The sequence below is a fragment of the Hylobates moloch genome, unplaced genomic scaffold, assembly GCF_009828535.3.
Source record: "Hylobates moloch isolate HMO894 unplaced genomic scaffold, HMol_V3 SCAFFOLD_20, whole genome shotgun sequence".
NCBI lineage: Eukaryota > Metazoa > Chordata > Mammalia > Primates > Hylobatidae > Hylobates > Hylobates moloch.
The window spans coordinates 54,146,420-54,166,458 of record NW_026652295.1 but is presented as its reverse complement, the minus strand read 5'-3'; the positions used below and the strand labels follow the sequence as shown (position 1 = coordinate 54,166,458).

At 37.0% G+C, this 20,039-nt stretch overlaps 1 protein-coding gene across 23 annotated transcripts in view; it reads left to right on the top strand.

Moving 5' to 3' along the window:
- Positions 1-20,039, top strand: part of DST (dystonin) — a 495,141-nt gene that overhangs the window by 415,369 nt on the left and 59,733 nt on the right. For 19 of the 23 annotated variants that reach the window (XM_032140288.2, XM_032140274.2, XM_032140272.2 and 16 more), the window contains 8 exons: positions 1,213-1,374; positions 2,883-3,053; positions 5,650-5,816; positions 8,337-8,496; positions 8,695-9,021; positions 9,532-9,616; positions 10,673-10,914; positions 11,829-12,035. In XM_032140288.2, coding sequence (XP_031996179.1) covers positions 1,213-1,374; positions 2,883-3,053; positions 5,650-5,816; positions 8,337-8,496; positions 8,695-9,021; positions 9,532-9,616; positions 10,673-10,914; positions 11,829-12,035 — 1,521 coding nt within the window. The remainder of the gene's footprint in view (positions 1-1,212; positions 1,375-2,882; positions 3,054-5,649; positions 5,817-8,336; positions 8,497-8,694; positions 9,022-9,531; positions 9,617-10,672; positions 10,915-11,828; positions 12,036-20,039) is intronic. The other 4 variants (XM_058432041.1, XM_058432037.1, XM_032140293.2 and 1 more) reach the window with 1 other exon arrangement.

Here is a 20,039-nt window from a genome sequence, read left to right as displayed (position 1 = left end):
GGCATGGTGACATGCACCTGGGGTCCCAGCTACTGGGGAGGCAAAGGTGGGAGGATGGCTTGAGCCTAGGAGACAGAGGTTGCAGTGAGCCGTGATTGCGCTACTGCCCTCCAGCACGGGTGACAGAGTGAGGCCCTGTCTCAAAAAAAAAAAAAATCATAATATTGATGTATCTACTCCCAGTATTATCTGTTAAGGGGTTGATGTCATCCACCTAAGACAGAAATATAAATTTCTGTACTGGTATTAATTTGGCAAATAAATATTGGCACATAGTACATGCTAGGTACCATGGTAGGCCCAGGTCATAGAACTACTGTAAGGAAAACAGAAATTTCTGCTTTCATGGCACTTGTATTTTAATCTAGCACATTAAATCCTTTGCCAGTCACAGGCAACTGGGGAACTGTAAGTTGGATGGGATAGACAGTAAGGGAGAGATTGCTAGGAATCCACTGTCAGTGCAGGTATGGGCGACAATGACTACAGAGTAACCAGAGTTGCTGTGCTAGTAAGGTATGTGATCAGATCCATGGGGTGAGGTCATTGTATTTCTTGAGAGTCCATGGGTATCTTTGTAGACATTGAGGAGGCTATCTGTGTAGGGATCCATACTATTGCAGCACATGCCTATGTATTTTTCATTTTCCTATCTCTGTATTTTGGCCCTCCTGCCAAGCCATGTTTTGGCCACTTGGCTCACCTCATCCTGTCCCTGATTTTCCATTTCCAATGTGAGTCTCAAGCTTCAGTTGCCAGCTAGCAGCAGCCATTCTTAGGAGAGCCTATTAGGCTTGCCTTGCCCACGAAGGCTCATTTTGTACTTATTTTATGTTTTTGCTCTTTTGCATTTTCTGTAAATCTGTTGCTACAGTTAAACTGGGACAATAGAAACATTCTCATCCTATGATAATGAAGCAATAAAGAGAGGAGACATGTACTGTCTTCTTGGTTTTATAAGTAACTTGATTAAGTGTACTCAGAATATCATTCTTCAGTATTCTCAAATGTTTTTGATGTGCTACTAATTTATATTTAGTTTCTTTCTGTTCTTCAGAAGGTAGCTGTGACCTATGGCTAGACAATAAAAATTATCTTTACCTCTGTAATAATTGATGGTTTCCACAACCTGATGCCTAAAGAAAAGCTTATTATATATTTGGCAGTTGATAGGTAATATAACTCATGTAATTATTACTCTTTTAATGGCAGGTATTCCAGAAGGAAGAGATTGAACCCTTGCAAGGTAAACAGCAAGATGTAAACTGGTTAGGTCAAGGCCTTATTCAGAGTGCTGCCAAAAGCACTAGCACTCAGGGCTTGGAGCATGACCTGGATGATGTCAATGCACGGTGGAAGACTCTCAATAAGAAGGTAATTTTCTCACCCCCTTCATTGCTATTTTTGCTGATTATTATTCATGGGCATTTGTGGTGACCATGAATCATATCTGTGGTAGCCAAACTTTTCTAAATATGTCTACTGTTTTATAGTACTGTAAACTGGATGGCTCAAACTCAGATGCCTACTGGAGCTAGGTAGGGAATCTAAATGAAAGGAAACAAACTGGGTAAGACAGAGCCTCTTCCTGCTGTTATCTCGCCTTTGATCAAGACAGGGTCACAGATACAACAGTGCAGGTATGATGGGCACATGCATCTGTAAGGGTACAGGTAACTGCTTAGTTCCAGAAGATCATTGACATGTAGGGACGTAGGCCCGCTGTTGCCAGATATTCTGTTTACTTTCAAAATAACCTGGAAATCTCACTTTCTATGTGAAACCTTCCTATTTTCAAATATTAGCAACTAATTTCACACTGTGCAAACAAAGTTATGTCTTTATGTCATTCCTGGACTAAGTCCTGCCACCCTCACTATAGACCATCAACCCTCAATTACTTGTAAGATGTAGATCCAACCTTTTTCTAAATTCCCATGAGAGAAATCACTAGAAATAATGCTATGATATCTTAGGGAGATAACGCTGACATACGGTGGCAGGCAGCTCTTACGAGACATAAATTATCAGAAAATTATTATGGGATGGCAGTGCATATCTGGTTGTGGCAGTGGTGGTTACTTTCCATTGACATGTAATGGAATTGTTGTTTTCTTTCCATTGACATCTTAAGCAGGTGCCAGGTCTTGAAACTATATTATTCATTCTTTAAAGTCTGATACATATTTGTAGTGTACCTTAAACACGGTTGGAATGCTGTATCAGGTGTAAATATAATCCATAGCACTTACAATATCTTGCCAGCTACTTTATTCAGTCCAAAAGGAAAATATCTGTGAGACAAGCAATAAGATATCTCTATGTAGGACACAGAGACTACATTTACTGGAAGACAAAGGGCCTGGTTTGTTGAAAACAGACTCCAGAGCTTGGAGCTAGCAGAACCTAATTGGATACTTTTGTTATTCTTGCCTAGCAAAATATAATTCTGATTCTCTCTGCTATAATAGTTCCATTTATTCTTAGTCTTTAAAAATCATTATTTCTGATATTTATCAGAAGGAAATAAAATGCAATATTGATAAAAATGACTAATGTGTTGTTTCTTATGATAACTCTAAAATATTTGAATCATTCATTGCTAATCATAAACGTATTAGACAATTCAAAAATCTCCAAGATTGAGTGCTCTGCGTTGACTGTTTGTGATGGTAACCTTATTTTCACGCCTACTTGCTTAAAGTTTGTCTCCTTTTCACTCCTATCCTGCCCACTATCGATACATTGGGTAAATTTTAAGTGAAAAGGAAAAGAAAATTTGTGACCACATGGGAAAATAAACATGTAAAGTACTGATCTGTGCTCAGATTGCATTATTTTGTGAAACAAATAAATAAGTAGAAACAATTGGCACTTTGCAGGTGGCTCAGCGAGCAGCCCAGCTACAGGAGGCCTTGCTGCACTGTGGGAGATTCCAGGATGCCCTGGAGTCCCTGCTCAGCTGGATGGTGGACACTGAGGAGCTTGTGGCCAATCAGAAGCCCCCGTCGGCTGAGTTCAAAGTAGTAAAGGCCCAGATACAAGAACAAAAGGTAAGTTTGTCATGCTTTTGTATTGTGTTTCATATTAAATCTTAATAACAAGAGAAAAAGTGCACCTTGTGACTCTTTTAATTAATAGGATAACCTAGTTAACCGGTTATTGCTGCTGTAGACATTATTTTGTTAGTCATTCGAGAAATATTTATTGAACATCTACCATGGGCCAGGTCTTGTTCCAGATGCTGGGAATGTATCCTTGAATAAAAAAGATGAAAATTTCTCATTGAGTTCAAAGCCAAGTGGGTAGAGTGTGGCAGGATTGAGAGACAATAAGTAAAGTAAATAAATGAATGGTGATAAGTTAGCAAGTGATGAATAAAGCAGGGATCGGGGAGAGGCATCAGGAAGTAATACAGCAAAGATGAGGGACCCAAAGTGCTGGAATGGAGGGAGGAGGTGTGTGTAATTTTAAATAGGATCATGAAGGAAGGTCACTGACAAGATGGCATTTGTATGGAAATATCATTGTTCCCTTATATATTAGGTTGATCCCTATGAAATTGTCTTTTTATATATTAAATATTGACAGTTTCTTTTGGTTCAACCTATTACTAAAGAGACAAATATTTGATTCATATATGCTGAGGAATGTGCCATTGTGTCTTTTGACACTACTAAAATGGGGCCAGTTTGGGAAAATAGGGTCTTCAGAGGGTTGATACGTACCTGAGACTGACCACATGATAGTTTTTGTGCCCCTGATGGCAATGGTCAGGTATGAAGTATTTAATACCACTTTGAGTAGTAATCAGCCAGCCATGACTTGAGATGACATGTGGGAAGGATCCTAGAGCATGGCGTACTGTTAAGGTTTCTCCCCTCTGGAACTTTAAAAAGAAGGGAGTGGATTATGTTAATTACTTTATTTTAAAACTCAAAGAAATTTTTTAAAATTTTACGTTAATTTTTTTTAATTTATAAAAAAGATACATTTTAAATTTCTCTTTCTGTGCCTGGCTTATTTCACTTAGCATGGCTAATAATAATGTACTGTATATTTCAAAGTTGCTAAAAGAATAGATTTTAAAGTTCCTCACCACAAAAAAATGATGAGTAGGTGAGGTGATGGATATGTCAATCAGATTGATTTAATCATTCCACAGTGTATACATATATCAAAGCATTGAATTGTACCCCATAAATTCAATTATTATTCATCAATTATGGAAAAAAAAATTCCACATTTACCCTCAATTTTTTTTTGTATTTAAGACTTACTGCTTACTTTAATTTCTACATTTAATACTATCTCCCTAGAAGTTTTTGAAAACTTCAGCATATTGGGAAATTATACCAATTAGAAATAGGTTTAGAGGTAAGGATTAAGGACACATAACTGGAAACACATTGCATTTGTGCGATTTTTGCATAATACAGCGTCTACCATTCACAATTTAAATGGTAACTCCCAGAGTCATGATGCTTAGCCAACAAAACCTATTAATTGATTTTGCTTTTTTAATTGCTAGAAGCTTTATTATTAAAATGTATCAAAGTAATTAGTTCTCCTTGCTGCCAAAGCACCTGTTGTACTTTGATTATATCATGACTTTAGTATATAAAAACCTGTGCCAACACAGTTTGTATGTCTTACCTTCTCTTTAAACAAGTTCCTCTTACCTTCTGCCTTGGTGGTCCTGATCTCAAAATACTCTTTTAGCTTTTTACTTCTAGGTAACTGTCAAATCTTTAATCCTTAATTATCAGTCAGGATCATTAAGGAAGCAGTGAAGCATAGTGTTTTATACACGTACGCCTTCCTCATTGCTGGTAGCACAGTGCCTGTGCACAGCAGTTGCTCATGAGCCATTTGTTTGATTAGATTAGAGCAAGGTAAAAGGCTTCTTACAGCAAATATTTCATTTCAGGTGCTTTGAAATGTTTAATTGGAATCAAATTGAATTTTGTTTCTGGTGCTAAATCCCGAAATATTAGTCTTATTTAGCCGGCTTTGGAGATTTCTGACGTCTTCTGCCCTCTCTTCCTATTGGCAATGATGTGTAAAAGCTGTTTTAGTTTGCAGCCTCACACAGATTTTAGGAGCCAGTCCCACCTAGTAAAAGGAGCCAAGAGCCTCTCGTTTTAGCCTTGTTAACTTGTGAACTTGGGCTGAGTCTTAACTTCCTTGTCTATAATGGATTGTTTAACGTGGGAAAGGGTTTTGAAAACAGTAATGATTTATAGGAACCTTTTGTATCTTGACAGGGCAGATAGTTGTTGAATGTTTAAGGCATTCTTATTTCATTACAATAATGGAGATTTTGCACTTTTTTCATGATTCATTGGGGTTATCCTAAGCGGCACCTTCTACTGTATTATTCTATATTAAAAAATTAATAATGAGTTTAGTGGCCTTACCAATATTAGTTTTGTCTGCTATGAAAAGCCCCTGCCACAGTGTCTGACCCAATAGTAATAAATCATTAAACAAATGAGTTACCTTTAAAATCCCGCTTTTCAGATCCTTTCATATGTGCATACATACAAAATACATTTTTGTCATATTTCAAATGTACTTAGAATACATTTTACTTTATATTCATACAATTATTCCCTTGCTTTTTTATATTTAATGTTTTGTCTCAAGCTTCTCCAGAGATTGTTGGATGACCGAAAATCTACGGTGGAGGTAATCAAACGAGAAGGAGAAAAAATTGCTACAACAGCAGAGCCCGCAGATAAAGTGAAGATTTTGAAACAGCTCAGTCTCTTGGATAGTAGATGGGAGGCATTGCTTAATAAAGCTGAAACAAGGTAACTTATATACTTCCAGTTCTTTTGAAAGAGTAGCAGTGGCCTCTGTCTACAAAACTGACATTTTGTATTTTGGTAATACTTTTCTTCAAATCATGATTTTCCTATGTTTATCATGTATGTGAACAGAGATAGCAAAGATTGTAGTGCCTCTTTCCTCATTCCTCTAATGGTAATGGCTTGTCACCGCTATATCCCAACTTTTAAAGAAAAGCATTTCCCTTGGGGGTGATTACTTTGTTTATTACATAGTTACTGCCTGCTTACCATGCATCAGGCACAGAGTTAGGTCTTGTGTTATAGGGGTGAGCTGGGCAGATCATTTCTGCCGTCAGATAGGGTACAGTCTAAGAGGGTTTATAGCCATTGAGAAGTAATGATAAATGTGATGTCTCAAAGTAGAAACACAGGTTGCTGTGGGAGCATATGACAGGAAGAACCTATCCTGGGGCAGGGAAATGACAGTTAAGCTAAGTTTTAGAGGGGAATGGGAGCTAGGAAACAAAGAAGGTAGAAGGGTACTCTAACTTCATGAAGGCTAGGAAGCCTAGAGCCTGGCTCCACTGGGTGTTTGTTCTCAACAATTTTATTACAAAACCCCAACCCATATTTCAGTATCTGCATTGATGCCACATTGACTAGCCATAATTGTAGCTACATTGAAGAGTAGTCACCTAGGCTGGTTGGGTTGAAAATAGATGAAAATAGAAGAATCACTGACCTGAATGAGTGTGTTATATAAATTCTCACCTTCTTTGGAACCAGAATAGTGAAGAGAAGGATTTGTCTAGACTTCACATACAGAGTATAATTAATTATAGCTTTAGGGCCATAGAATGAAGGGCTCCCAAAGAGGTGAAAAATCTCATGTTGTCCTCCAATATGTGTCAACAGATTAACCGTTCTGCGTAATGCCCTGGGTGCTGTGCCCTGGCTGCCATGGGAGATACTCTCAGTAATTTTAAAATAATAAATGAGTGAATGTCTAGATCTCTGCTTTACTACCATAACTAGTCTTCTTTTCCTAAAACTTTCTTCACAGAGTTATTAAATTGAGGGATATTGGTAATGGTTATGATTCATGCCCAGATTTATTGTGGACAGTTTAAATCCTAGTAAGTGAAATCCCATCACAGCATAGTTATTTCCACTGATTTTAGATGATTGGATATTTGAATTTAGAAGAAAAGGTCACAGATAGTGATAATCCAGAGGTAATTATGAATATAGTAATTTTATTCATATTTAGGATCAAATGTATCAACTGAAAGTTTTTAAAAATATGTGTGTATTGTGATATGTTATAGAAATTATTTTTAATAGCTTGTGCCAATTTTCTGTAATTCCCTTCTTCCTCATAGCTAATTTTTCAAAACATGTAATTCCCTGAAAATTTAACATGATAAGAAGTTAAGGCAGTAATATCTCTTGATCCCAGCAGAAATTATGTATACAGGATTTGATACTGAATCAGGTACTCTGTATACAGACCAGAACAATAGTTTGCTCTAGATAAATACTGAGGACAGCGGAAAGAGGTTTTTTTTTTTGTTTGTTTTTTTTTTGTTTTTTTTTTGAGACGGAGTCTTGCTCTGTCCCCCAGGCTGGAGTGCAGTGGCGCGATCTCTGCTCTCTGCTCACTGCAAGCTCCGCCTCCCGGGTTCACGCCATTCTCCTGCCTCAGCCTTTCCGAGTAGCTGGGACTACAGGCGCCCGCCACCATGCCCGGCTAATTTTTTGTATTTTTAGTAGAGACGGGGTTTCACCATGGTCTCGATCTCGTGACCTCGTGATCCGCCCGTCTCGGCCTCCCAAAGTGCTGGGATTACAAGCGTGAGCCACTGCGCCCGGCCGGAAACAGGTTTTAGCTTTAGTCCTCTGCAACTGAGGATACGTATTTCCAAAGGTATTTTAAAGTACCAGTAAAAGTCCAATGAATACTTCTCCCCTGTTCATGATATTTTAATACATAAAATATTAATATTGCTTTTGAGAAGTAAACCTAACCCTGCGCTTTTATAAAATAGGAATCACTATTAATTCCACTATGCACAGGAGGAAGAAGCTATGTGTGCTCTTCAAACCAGTTTTGACCATTTGATTAAGAGCAATCTCAGTAACCGTTGCTCCAATTGAAATTAATATATAAAGCACTTAAAATGGGGCATGGCACAGAATATGTGTTCAATGAATTTTACCTGTTGTCGTTACTATTACTGCTGTTATTATTATAACATTGCTGTCATTATTAGAACTGTAATTATTGCATGTATTGTTACAGAAGATTACTTCAGACTTTCATGAGATTCAGGAACTTGAGGATGACCTGTTGTTCAACTTTAATTTTTTTAACAGAAGAATTGTTTTAATATGTTCTTTAAATGTTAAGAGATTTAAATTTTAACCTTAGATAGTTTCTACAGAAAATGTTTAGAATAGATTGCAGGAGCATGACTGAAGATTTTTGTTGAATATTTCACACATTCTTCATCCCTAAATGACCTTTTGGCACATTTGTAGGAATCGTCAGTTGGAAGGTATCTCGGTGGTAGCACAGCAATTTCATGAAACCTTAGAACCACTGAACGAGTGGCTTACAACCATAGAAAAGAGGCTGGTGAATTGTGAACCCATAGGAACCCAAGCATCTAAACTTGAGGAACAAATTGCACAGCACAAAGTAAGATATAAATCACACATTAGCGAGGTTCAGTTTTTATTGTGTGGTTTTGTGACATAAATTTGAGTTATGTACTATTGTTTTGTTTAATTGCAAACTAAATCCATTTCACATGTCATGCTTTAGTTTTATTTATGTTTTCATTTTTATTTGTCCATTCTTTTTGTTTTCTTCTTTATTTTTTTAAACTTTGCTTAGGCCTTAGAAGATGACATCATCAATCACAATAAACATTTACACCAGGCTGTTAGCATTGGCCAGTCCTTAAAGGTTTTGAGCTCCAGGGAGGATAAAGATATGGTGCAGAGTAAATTAGACTTCTCTCAAGTATGGTACATTGAGATTCAAGAGAAAAGTCACAGCAGGTCTGAGCTCCTCCAGCAGGCCTTATGTAATGCTAAGATTTTTGGGGAAGATGAAGTTGAACTGATGAACTGGCTGAATGAAGTGCATGACAAACTGAGCAAGCTCTCAGTCCAGGATTACAGCACTGAGGGGCTATGGAAGCAGCAGTCTGAACTTCGGGTATTTTGATTTATTTTATTTTTATCTTATTTTTTCATTTCAATTGTCATTAGTCCTTATTTCTGTGCAATTTTATGTTTATGATGATTTTGATGAATTGTTGTACTCAAAAAAAGACTGTTATACAGATTACTTTTAATGAAGTCATTTTAAAGCAAAGAGTGACTCTATCCAATTAGCTGGATATTTCACTTTTCATTTTGTTATTTTATTGTTGTATACAAAGACCTATATTAACCAGTACTTCAGTACGTCCACAAAGCCCATTTTCATAGGGCCCTAAGTATTTTCTGAAAAGGAATATGCTGTGAATTATGGTAGATGGACATGGGGCACAGTGGTGAAAAGAAGAGGTCTAAACATGGGAACAATAAGAACATTTGAAAATGTGAGATATTTACTCAAATATGTCTCTGTGAAATCTAATTAAAGTTCTCTGAGATTAACTAATGTTAATGCTAACTTAAATGTTTTTCCCCCCCCACATAAAAATGGTACCTGTGTTTTCAGGTTCTGCAAGAGGACATCTTACTCAGGAAACAAAATGTAGATCAGGCTTTACTAAACGGTTTAGAACTACTTAAACAAACCACAGGTGAGATATCTTTCAAATCAAATCATCATGTGGTCAGCATTTTATATTGTTTTCAAAATATTTTAGAGATGGGAGAAAACCAAAACACTTTATGATTTTTGGTCCATTCCAAGACTTTTATTCTGGAGAATGCTTTGAAGACCAATCAAGGGGGTGGTTAGGATATGATCTCACTTTTTTCTCATGATCTCACTTGAGTTCTTGATGGAGGTTGTGTGTATTACTCATAACATAAAGCACTTTGGCACGGGAACTCATCAGAGAAGCCCAGGTTGTAGACAATTTCTTTTTAAGATAGATTGCATTGCAGTGACACACAGTATGGCTATGTGCATCGCTATACACGGGCTTCATTTCTTCATGTCTGAATCACTAAGAAAACTGTTACACAGTTTAGTATCTAGATGAGATTTTTAGGACAACTCAGGGAAACTAGTTTTAGTGATTCCTTTGGCCATAGGAATTTCACTATACCTATATCCAGTTCAGCAATATGTGTATTTTGGGGGCAAGTACCGTTCATTATGTATTGAAGAAATTAAATGTAAAATCAAGAGCCTTGAGCTGGAAGTCTGAAGCCCAGGACACAATTTTTCTGTGTGTCAAAAAATGAGGTAGAGGCAAATAAAGATCTGTTGGAATAGTGCAGATGAGTGATGCTGAGTAACTAAGAGCAGAGAGGCTAAGTATCTTGCCCAAAGTAACCCAGCTTTTAAGCCATGTATGAAGTCAGTATTTGAACTCAAGCAGTTTTTAACCCCTCTTCTTTGAAAACAAAGTCTCATACAGATAGATACAAAAGTACTGCTTTCCACATAGCTAAAGACACTTAGCCTTTTCCAGTTTCTACATTTGTATTTTCAGAGTGATTTAGATTTGCCAGAAATCTTGGGAAAGATTAAAATTTAGAAAAGGACTTCTCTTGAGTAAGATTATCTTTAGAAAAATGTCTCCCTTTGTTCTGTAGAAATTTCATCAGTGTTCCATAATATCTGAAGAAACCCTCCCCCTGCCTTTTTTTCTTTCATAAGAAATAACGTGACTTTGAAATTTTAGGTGATGAAGTTTTAATAATTCAAGATAAATTGGAAGCCATTAAAGCAAGGTACAAAGACATTACTAAATTGAGCACTGATGTGGCCAAGACTCTGGAACAGGCGCTGCAGCTTGCAAGGCAGCTGCACTCCACACACGAAGAGCTGTGTACCTGGCTGGACAAAGTGGAGGTGGAATTACTTTCATATGAAACTCAGGTTCTGAAAGGAGAAGAAGCAAGTCAAGCACAAATGAGACAAAAGGTAAGCTCTGATTTCTGCATTTTGGATTAGTCTTTTAGGCAGTCTTATTCACACAAAAATAAAATTATATTTGTCTTATGTCATTACATATGCTGAAGGATGCCTTGGTGGGTGGAGACCCAATAGAAATTGGCAGCAGATCAACTGTTTAAAGTTTTAGGAGCCCAGAGATGAAAACAGTATATAATAATGGTTGCAAGAGTCTTCTACTTGGGAGTATAGTTTATTACCCAAGGGACAGAATGATGAAAACAGAAAAAAAAAATGGAAAATGATCATTGTTTCAGAGACACACATAATTTGGTTGGAATACCAATATTTCTATAAGATAACATGGGGTGGGTTTTCTAATTATATCACAAAAGTAGTATACTGCATGATAATCCTTCCTCTTTTCCAAGACATCAGCCTCTGTTTTTATCTTCCTTGAAGTATGATCACATGTGGGTGAAAGGGAGTTGGTGAGGTCAGGCTCACTGAGCCCGTAATGATTCTCTTGTCATGATTTAAAGCCAGTTTGTCGTCATTTTGAGGGTCACTTAATTCTGGCTTGGAATATCCTCTTCATTTTACTTTCTGTTACCTGATTACTTAGAGGTTCCCAGAAAGCAAAGAATAATACATGTTAACTTGCTTGTTTTTGCTTCTGAAATTTTAAATATTTATATTAAATTTCAAAGATAAAATCTTGCCACGTCGACAAATGAATTGTTCTTTGAACTTCTCAGGAAACATTTTTCTTTTTGCAAAATAGCTTTAGATAAAAAAGGTTTATTTAACTCAACTGAAACTAAGGGAGGGGGGGAGTGGGGCAAAGCATCACATTATTCGCCTGCAAAGGACTTGAGCTCCAAGAACAGTTAAAGGAAAAGTCTGTTGAAGCTCTTAAGTGTTACTTATTTGTATGTTTTCAGGAACTGAAGAAGGAAGCTAAGAACAACAAAGCCTTACTGGACTCCCTTAATGAAGTGAGCAGTGCTTTGCTGGAACTGGTACCATGGAGGGCAAGAGAAGGACTTGAGAAAATGGTAGCCGAGGACAATGAGCGCTACCGATTAGTGAGCGACACCATCACTCAGAAGGTGGAGGAGATCGATGCTGCCATTCTGCGATCACAGCAGGTAGGGGGAAATGGTTTGTTGTTTAGGCAATAAATTTTCTCCAGCTGTTCCCAGAGCCTTTACCTGAACAAAGATGCCTGTTAATACTGTTTCCATTCATTTGCTGTGCTTCCAAAATGAAAGGGTGAATTTGAAAAGAAGTTGACTGGGCTTCTTCGACGTCTGAGCACCAGGGCAAGGCTAATCTGTACATTGTTCACAGCCATCTGCCTCATTGTTTCACAGATTTATCCTTACCAAGTCAGACACTGCGAAGATCAGCCCAGCTTTCCAAACAAAATGCTTTTGTCTACACATATGCATATTGCTGATATTAATTTTTATGTATGTGAGTAAATAATGTGAATTGTTTTGTAAGTCAGTATAACTGTTCATTTACAGAAAGCTGGGGCAAAGAGAATGTTTTCTTTTTAAAAATGAAGCAGCTTTGTTGGTAATGTGAAGTTTTTTTCTGAAGATGACAGACGGGGGAAAAGATGATAGGTTCCAATTTGTCTGTAACTCCTGCAGAATGTATACTCCAAGAGTTTTATAGGCATTCGGCCCTTAGCCACAGCTCCCTGGGAAGACTGTGGGCAATGAGTGGGGTCCTGGAAATAGAAGTTTGTAATACATGTGTTGATTAACTTTAGTTGAAATTTCTGTGAATATTTATATTAAGTCATCAGAGTTACTACAAAGTTTATGTGTGGGGGTAGTATGACATTGCACTGTACTTCAGAGCAGAGCTTATGATGGTGTACGACTAAGCTTTTACTAGTATGAGCCAAAAGCAAGAGGCATAAATCAAGCTGATTCTGTGGGAGCATCCAAAATTAATTTTCTAATGTTGCCATAGAAATGGAATTTATAGTTAGTTGTAAAGCATAATGTTCCGCTCCTCATTTTAGTGCTGTGCTCTGGGATCACAACAGCTGATGAAATGCAGTGATAGCAAAAGCCCTGCCTAAGAAATTTTAGTGAAGGAGGGCATTCATGCTTGAGGAATGTATTTGTGTGACTCTTTCTAAACAGAGGAGTTTGTATGCCTCATTATTATAGGAAAATGAGGGTGTTTATTTGTGAAGTTTATTCAACTATTGAAAAATATATTTTTTTCACTGAAATGAATTTGAACGTTTCCGAACTGGTGCTGAAGGCTTCTCTAAACAGCAAGAAAATTATTCTGTACTCTTGGGAGTAAGATTTTCTTGAGAAGTTGACTATGGTTGGCTGGTTCAGTAAAGTGAGACAGTAATAGGGGCACAGTCACAGACTGAGTTTTCATTGGTTAGTAATCTCTGATATGTGCCAAGGGCATTAACTGTGGCCAGGTTCTTCAAGGTTTTGCATATGTTTTCCAAAGGCATGGGTTTGGAAAGTAAGTCAGCGTAAGTCTTCCGGAATCCTTTAGGAAAATAATGATTTTTTTTTTTTTCTGATAGAATCAGTCCTTATTTAAAATTTCAAGATTTTCTCAAAGAATATAGAAAAATTCATGAAAGAAAGCATATGTAAGCAATTCGGTCTGTATCCTTCCAGTCTTCCTCTTGAAAGAGAAGGAGAATTTATATAGTAAAATCCTTTTGAAAGAGAAAGACAATGTATATAGTAAAAGTCTTACTACCAATAGATTACACATCTTAATGCCACTGATATCTTCTGGTTGTTCATGTGTGTATTTTTATCTTCATTCCTTTGCCTGCAAGTCTGTCCAATGAAAATACCTCCAATAAGGCTACATAGACACACAGATGTTTAGAGCTGGGAGGAACATGCCCAGCATGCATGGGGCAAAGTGACTTGCATGTGGTCTCACAAGCAGTAAGTGGCAGAGTAGCAACTAAAATTTAATCCATATCTCATTCTCCCTCACTGCTGGGCCTCCTCATAAATTATATATAGAGAAAAACCCTCGAAGGTGGGAAACCACTTTTTTCTAAACTTCTTCAATAATCTGAAGGTTCCATTATTACAACAAAGTGGAGGTGTATAATGAGAATATTTCCAGCTATAAGGACTGTGGAGGATGAGAATACAACACTAAAAAGATCATAAAGCATTACCGTGTAGGGAAACGTAAGAATAGAGTAGTAGGTACCTGTCTTCCTGGTGTGGCAGAGATTTTGCACTTAAAAGACAAGTTTCTAAACTCATAATTTTCAAGTTTATAAAGGAGCTAATATATCCCTGAAATATTTTATAACGTTGCCTACTTATAGATGTTTGGAATTAGGACCAGACTACAGTTTGATAAAAATGTTTGTTTTCTGTTTTACCCAATAACTACATCCATGAACTATAAAAAGGAGTGATGAAAAAAAGCGTATCTTTAGACCTGGACATTAGCCACATATTTTGGACTATCTGTTTTACATTGTTTAAACAAATTAGCATTCTGAGTCTCTTCTCCATATGAAATAGGGACATGATATGACCTGAGCTCATCTTTTTAGACACACCTTTAGTCATATGCAATTTGTTTTATTAACAGTGACTCTTCCCCCAGACCCCTGCCCCCAGCCTACCAACAGCCACATGTGATGGAGTAAGGACATGTCTTGAATGATACTTCACGATTTTAAAATTTATAGATGTAATGATTTGTCCCAGTTAAATCAGGGGGAGTTAAATTAGATTTTCAATGACTAGGTGTTCTGTTTTCTGAGCAGAAATATCTCTTAAGATACTTCACATTTTTCCCAGTTTTAAGGTTGCATATATACAGATATACCTCCTTTATAATGTCAACCTGCTTTTTGAAATTTAACGAAAGCATAAGCACCTTGTGAACTGTCAAGCCACGATCACAGAATGTATTGACTTATAAACATCAGCATGGAAGATGTCAAGAAAAACATGGAAAAGACTTAAAAGTTTGAAGGGAGAACAGAAGGGAACATACAGACACCTTCTCATTAGCACATACTTTGTAAAAATTTAGGTTTTTAAAAAGTTTTGATTTGACAGGGTTAGACTTTCTTGTTAATCCTATATCACAATAACAGTTTTGAAAAGATATGCAATTGAACTTTCATAACTTAGGTGTGAAGGCCCTATTTGTTATTATCTGAGAAATAATTGAAAAACCTCAGTAATGGGTGAATGAGTAAGAACTTGTACATTCACTGATACCACCCACCAATCCCCCAAATCTGACTCTAGATTTGCGGGCATTGATATTCTAAAAAGGATATTATTTCTTAAAGTAGTTGGGCCCATTCATTACTTTTAGGAAGAATCTGAATGGGACAAGGCAGCTTAGTAAATAATGATGTTGAGCTGAACTGCCTCCCTTTTACAATACATGCCATTATCTGAGTTATACACTGTACGTATTTTTGCATTTTAAAGCTACACAGAGTAGCATATCTTTGTTGCTTTCTTTCTACAAGCTTTGTGGAAATGGAGAAAGGCACTTTTGCTTGAAAAATGTACAGACTTGGGTTCTGAATTCAGACTACCTTGATTCTTTAAGCCTCAGAGCAATTCATCATCCTTTGCTTCTTATAATGTGTAACTGTCAGTAGTTGCTAAAATATGTATATCTCACCGGGTCTGGGAATCCCAAGCTTGCTTTCAGCAGTTCTAATTGCTTGGCTTATGTAAGCGGGCCCCATAATAACCCTGTTAGAAAGGCCCTTGGATTGGTGGTTTGGGTGCAGTTAATGCAAACAACTCATTGGGTCATTAGGAATCAACCTGGAGAAAAATATCACCTGTTTATTTCTTTTAAAGGACCAGAAGGAAACATCTCCTACGGAAATGAGATTTATTTAGACCCTCCAGGTGTTGTGGATGGGAAAATATGGGCTGTGTTATAAATAATGAGAAGCAAAGTGGAAGGAAATGCTAATCAAAAGAAAGTGATAAGATCCCCAGTCAGGGAAAGGGAGTAAAAAGGATGTCCTTGAGGTTAAGGTTTGCTTATCACTTTGCCTTAAACCTCTATGAAAACCTATTATGTATTGACAGTTGTGGTATTTGGCAGTCCAGAAGTCAGACCGCCTTCGTTAGAATCTCAGGCCCAGCATTTACTACCTGAGTAGTCTTTGGTAAGTTAGTTAACTTCCCTTTACCTCATTTTGCTAAGCTGGAAATGGAGTTAATGGTAATGCGTGATACAGCTGTCAGGATTAAAGGAGGTATTACATGTTAAGCACTTAGAACAATGTGCTCAGTAGAGTGCTGGCTGTTACCATTTTAGAGAGTGTTTTTCAGGCATATTTAGATGTAGCTACTTAAAATGTCTTGCACTAACTTTTAGAAAATTCCTGAAATGCTAATTCAAACATAAACAGAAGTTACAGTAGCTAGAGTTGGTGGTTCAGCTCCTCTGATGCTATTAAAGTATTTCCCCAAATACAATTATGGATGCCAAGATTCTCAACATTTTATGTTAAGTCAAATTTTACTACTTGTATGAGTAGTAAACAAATTTACTAAAATTTGGCCTAGTGTATTTCTCTCCATGTTGCTTACATGTAAAGTGAGCCATTTTTATGGTCCATTAGAAATATACATGTTAACCAGTCATTTGAGTGAGTCATAGACCTAAAATGCCTCGCCTTACTATAAATTACTTAATGTAGATCTTGTAGCTACTCCCTTTGTTGCTTAACAATATTTGATAATTTTTAAAAGTTTCTCAAATGACAGGCGGGAAATACCTGTTTGAAGTCTCTTTTTTTTTTTTTTTTTTTCCTTAGCAGAGCAAATGTTTGACTTGATCAAAGAAACATTGTTTGGATTTCAGCTTTCCTTTTTTGGCACCTTAGATGGCATCACCATACTGTTTATTGCTGGAAAGTTTTTTATTTTTTTAAATAGGGGAGACATAGTGTTAAACTAATATTAATATTTCACAGCCTGACTGTCTTTATGAGGACACTCATTTAAATACTGTCAGGCTGAACACAAACAAGAGGGGTAGGGTGTCACTTTATTTTTTTTTTCAGGAACAGTAGAAAAAAAAAATTTATAAATAACTGTTAAATTTTATTCAGATATCTTGCAGTATTTACACTCAGGTAGAAAGGCCTGATGAACTGTTTTTCTCAGTCTTATATCCTTTAAGTGAATCACATAATCAATTTTTACCTATAGCTTTATTATATATGCCTTGAAAAGTAAGAATCCACATAGAAGACTCTTTCACTTCTTTTTCATGGGGATTCTTTCTCTACACCTGAAGCTGCTGAATTAGTTGATGAAATGTTTTTATTTTGTTTTCATATTGATCAATAATTGCTCATGAATAACTTCATTTGAAATTAAATAATATCACAGAAATTACTGAACCAGCTTAAGATAGATTATTTTAAGTGGTTTCTTGGTTTCCTTATAATTACAGAAAGTCTACCTATAAGCTTGATGATATTAAATTTTCAATATCAAAAAATAAATTATACCCCACGTTGATGAGGTTATAGCAAAACACTGCTTGTGGGAGTGTACGTTAGCACATTCTACCTGAAGGGCAATTGGGCAGTATTATATGGAAGGGAGAAAACACAAATAGGAACTCATAGGTGAGACGTTACCCACCTAAGTTCACCTGCAGCTGTAGAAACAATACAGAGAGATCCCATTGTATCCTCTACTCAGTTTTCCCCAGTGGTCACATCTTTATAGTAAAATATCACAAGCAGCATATTGACATTGATACAGTCAAGATACAGAATATTCCCCTCACCACAAGAATCCTTCATGCTGCTCTGTGAGCCATACCCATTCCATCCCACCCTACCCTCCCTAACTTCTGTCAACCACAAAGCTGTTCTCCATTTCTATAATGTTATTTCAAGAATGTTCAAGTATTTTTTCAGTCCCAATCTCTTTCTCTTCTCCTTCTGGGACTCTGATAACATGAATATTAGGACTTTTGTTGTAGTTCCACAGGTACCTGCAGTTCTGATTATTTTTTAAGTTATTTTCTATTATTCAGTTTGGGTAATTTCCATTTCTATTTCTAAGTGGTAATTTCTTTTCCTTCACTGATTCTTTCGTCTGTCCCCTTCATTGAGCTCATCCACTGAGATTTTTATTTCAGTTACATTTTTCAGTTCTACATTTTCATTTTGTTCTTCTTTATACTGTATATTCCTTTTCTTTGCTGAGATGTTCTATGTTGTTGATAAAGCCTTCTAATTTCTAATTTGTTTCAGCTATGAACATTCGGAAGTACTCACTGAAGCATTTTTATCATGGCTGCTTTAAAATCATTGTCAGATAATTCTAACATGTCTGCCATCTGGGTATTGGCATCTATTTGATTATCTTCTTTAATTCAGTTTGAGATTTTCCTGGCTCTTATATGATGTTATGAGTGTTAGAGCTTAAGCTTTCTGTTTTAACTGCCTTCCTCTGTAACCACTCTGGCAGAAGGTGGGGCTGCTACCAGGTGAAGGTAGAAGTCCAGGTTCCCGATTCAACCTCTGTTGACACCTAGGAGATGGCTCGTCATTTCTGCTGGGTGGGAGTGGGAGTTCCAGCTCCCTATGTGGTCTCTACTAGTACCACGGTGCAGGTGGCTGTGATGGTGACACACTGAGTGATGATGAAGATCCTGACTCTCCACTAGGCCTTCTCTGATATCACCCCAGAGGAGTGGAGGGAGGAGCAGTTTGTTACTGCTTAGTGGGGGTGGAAGCCCAGCCTCCCCACATGGTCTCAACTGGCACGATGATCTGGGGATAAAAATTCTGGCTCCCTACTTGGCATTCTCTAACATCTCCCAGCAAGAGTGTTGGGGACCTTGTCATGGCATTGCAAGGATAGAAGTGTAGGCCCCCCATTTGTCCTTTCTTGGCATGAGTGTGAGTGGAGCAACCATTTTTTCTGTAGTGTTCTGTAGTGTTTGGTTGGAATAGAGTGGTTATTGTTTAAAAGTTGTCTGTTTTGCTAGACTACTCCTTTCCTGGTCCTTTGGCTAGAGAGAGCAGGCTTGTTTTGGGACTTTGTACCCATTAGTCTTGTGTGGTTGCCAGTTTCTCCAGTATTTAGTCTTAGATACGTGAGGCAAAAAGAAAATCCCAGAGAATTCACCACTGTGTTCTTCCTTGTGGCCCAAGGTCCGTGGTAGTTCTGTCCTCTTCTCTCCCCTTTGTGGAATTTTCTTTATATGTTTTATATATAATGCCTGGGATTTGTAAGTATGCTTATCATGAGGAACAGAGAAAAGCTAATGTACTCCATCTTCCCATGAGTTGGCATAGTGTTGCAGAGTTTTTAAAGTACGAATTTTTAAAAATCTAGTTTCTTATCTCCACCCATCTTTCTCCCCACCTACCTGTTTTCCCACCCCATCTGGATTTCCAGATTCCTTTGAAAAGTTAGAAGATCTGGCAGTGCTGGACTTGAATAGCCAAAATGTTCATTCCTCATTAATTCTTCCAACTGAGGTCATTTCAGTGATCATTTATGGTTGGTACTGTGGTGTCACAGGCCCATTTTATTCATGGGAGCCACTGGGGTTTATCCGATGGAAGACATTGAAAATGTTCGTGCTCTTTGACTTGATAGTCACTTCTAGGAATCTACACTAAGGAACTAATTAGAGATGCCAACAGAAATTTATATGCAAATATATTCATTGTAGAGTTGTTTGTATAATAGCAAAAATGCAGAAAGCTGAAATGAAAATCCAGGTATGCTAGAATATAATGGTATTGTTTGAAAATCACATTTAAAGGAGTATGACATGGGAAATGTTCATAGTAAATGAAAAAGCAGGATATAAAGCTGTTTATACAGTGTCATCCCAGACATTTTTATACAAATCTTTCTCTCTTGATTTGTGGAAGAAAATTCACTACAATACCAGCAGTGTTAACTCTAGGTTTTAATTTTCTTCTATATGTTTTTCTCTGCTTTATGAATTTGTACTGTGCTTATAAATTACTGTTTTAATTACTGTTATGATCAGGAAAATAACATTTCTTAAAATATTTAAGAATGCTCTTAAAAATGTTTTCTGCCATTATTAAATGAGATGCTTAAAAATTATACGTGAATCATTTAGGG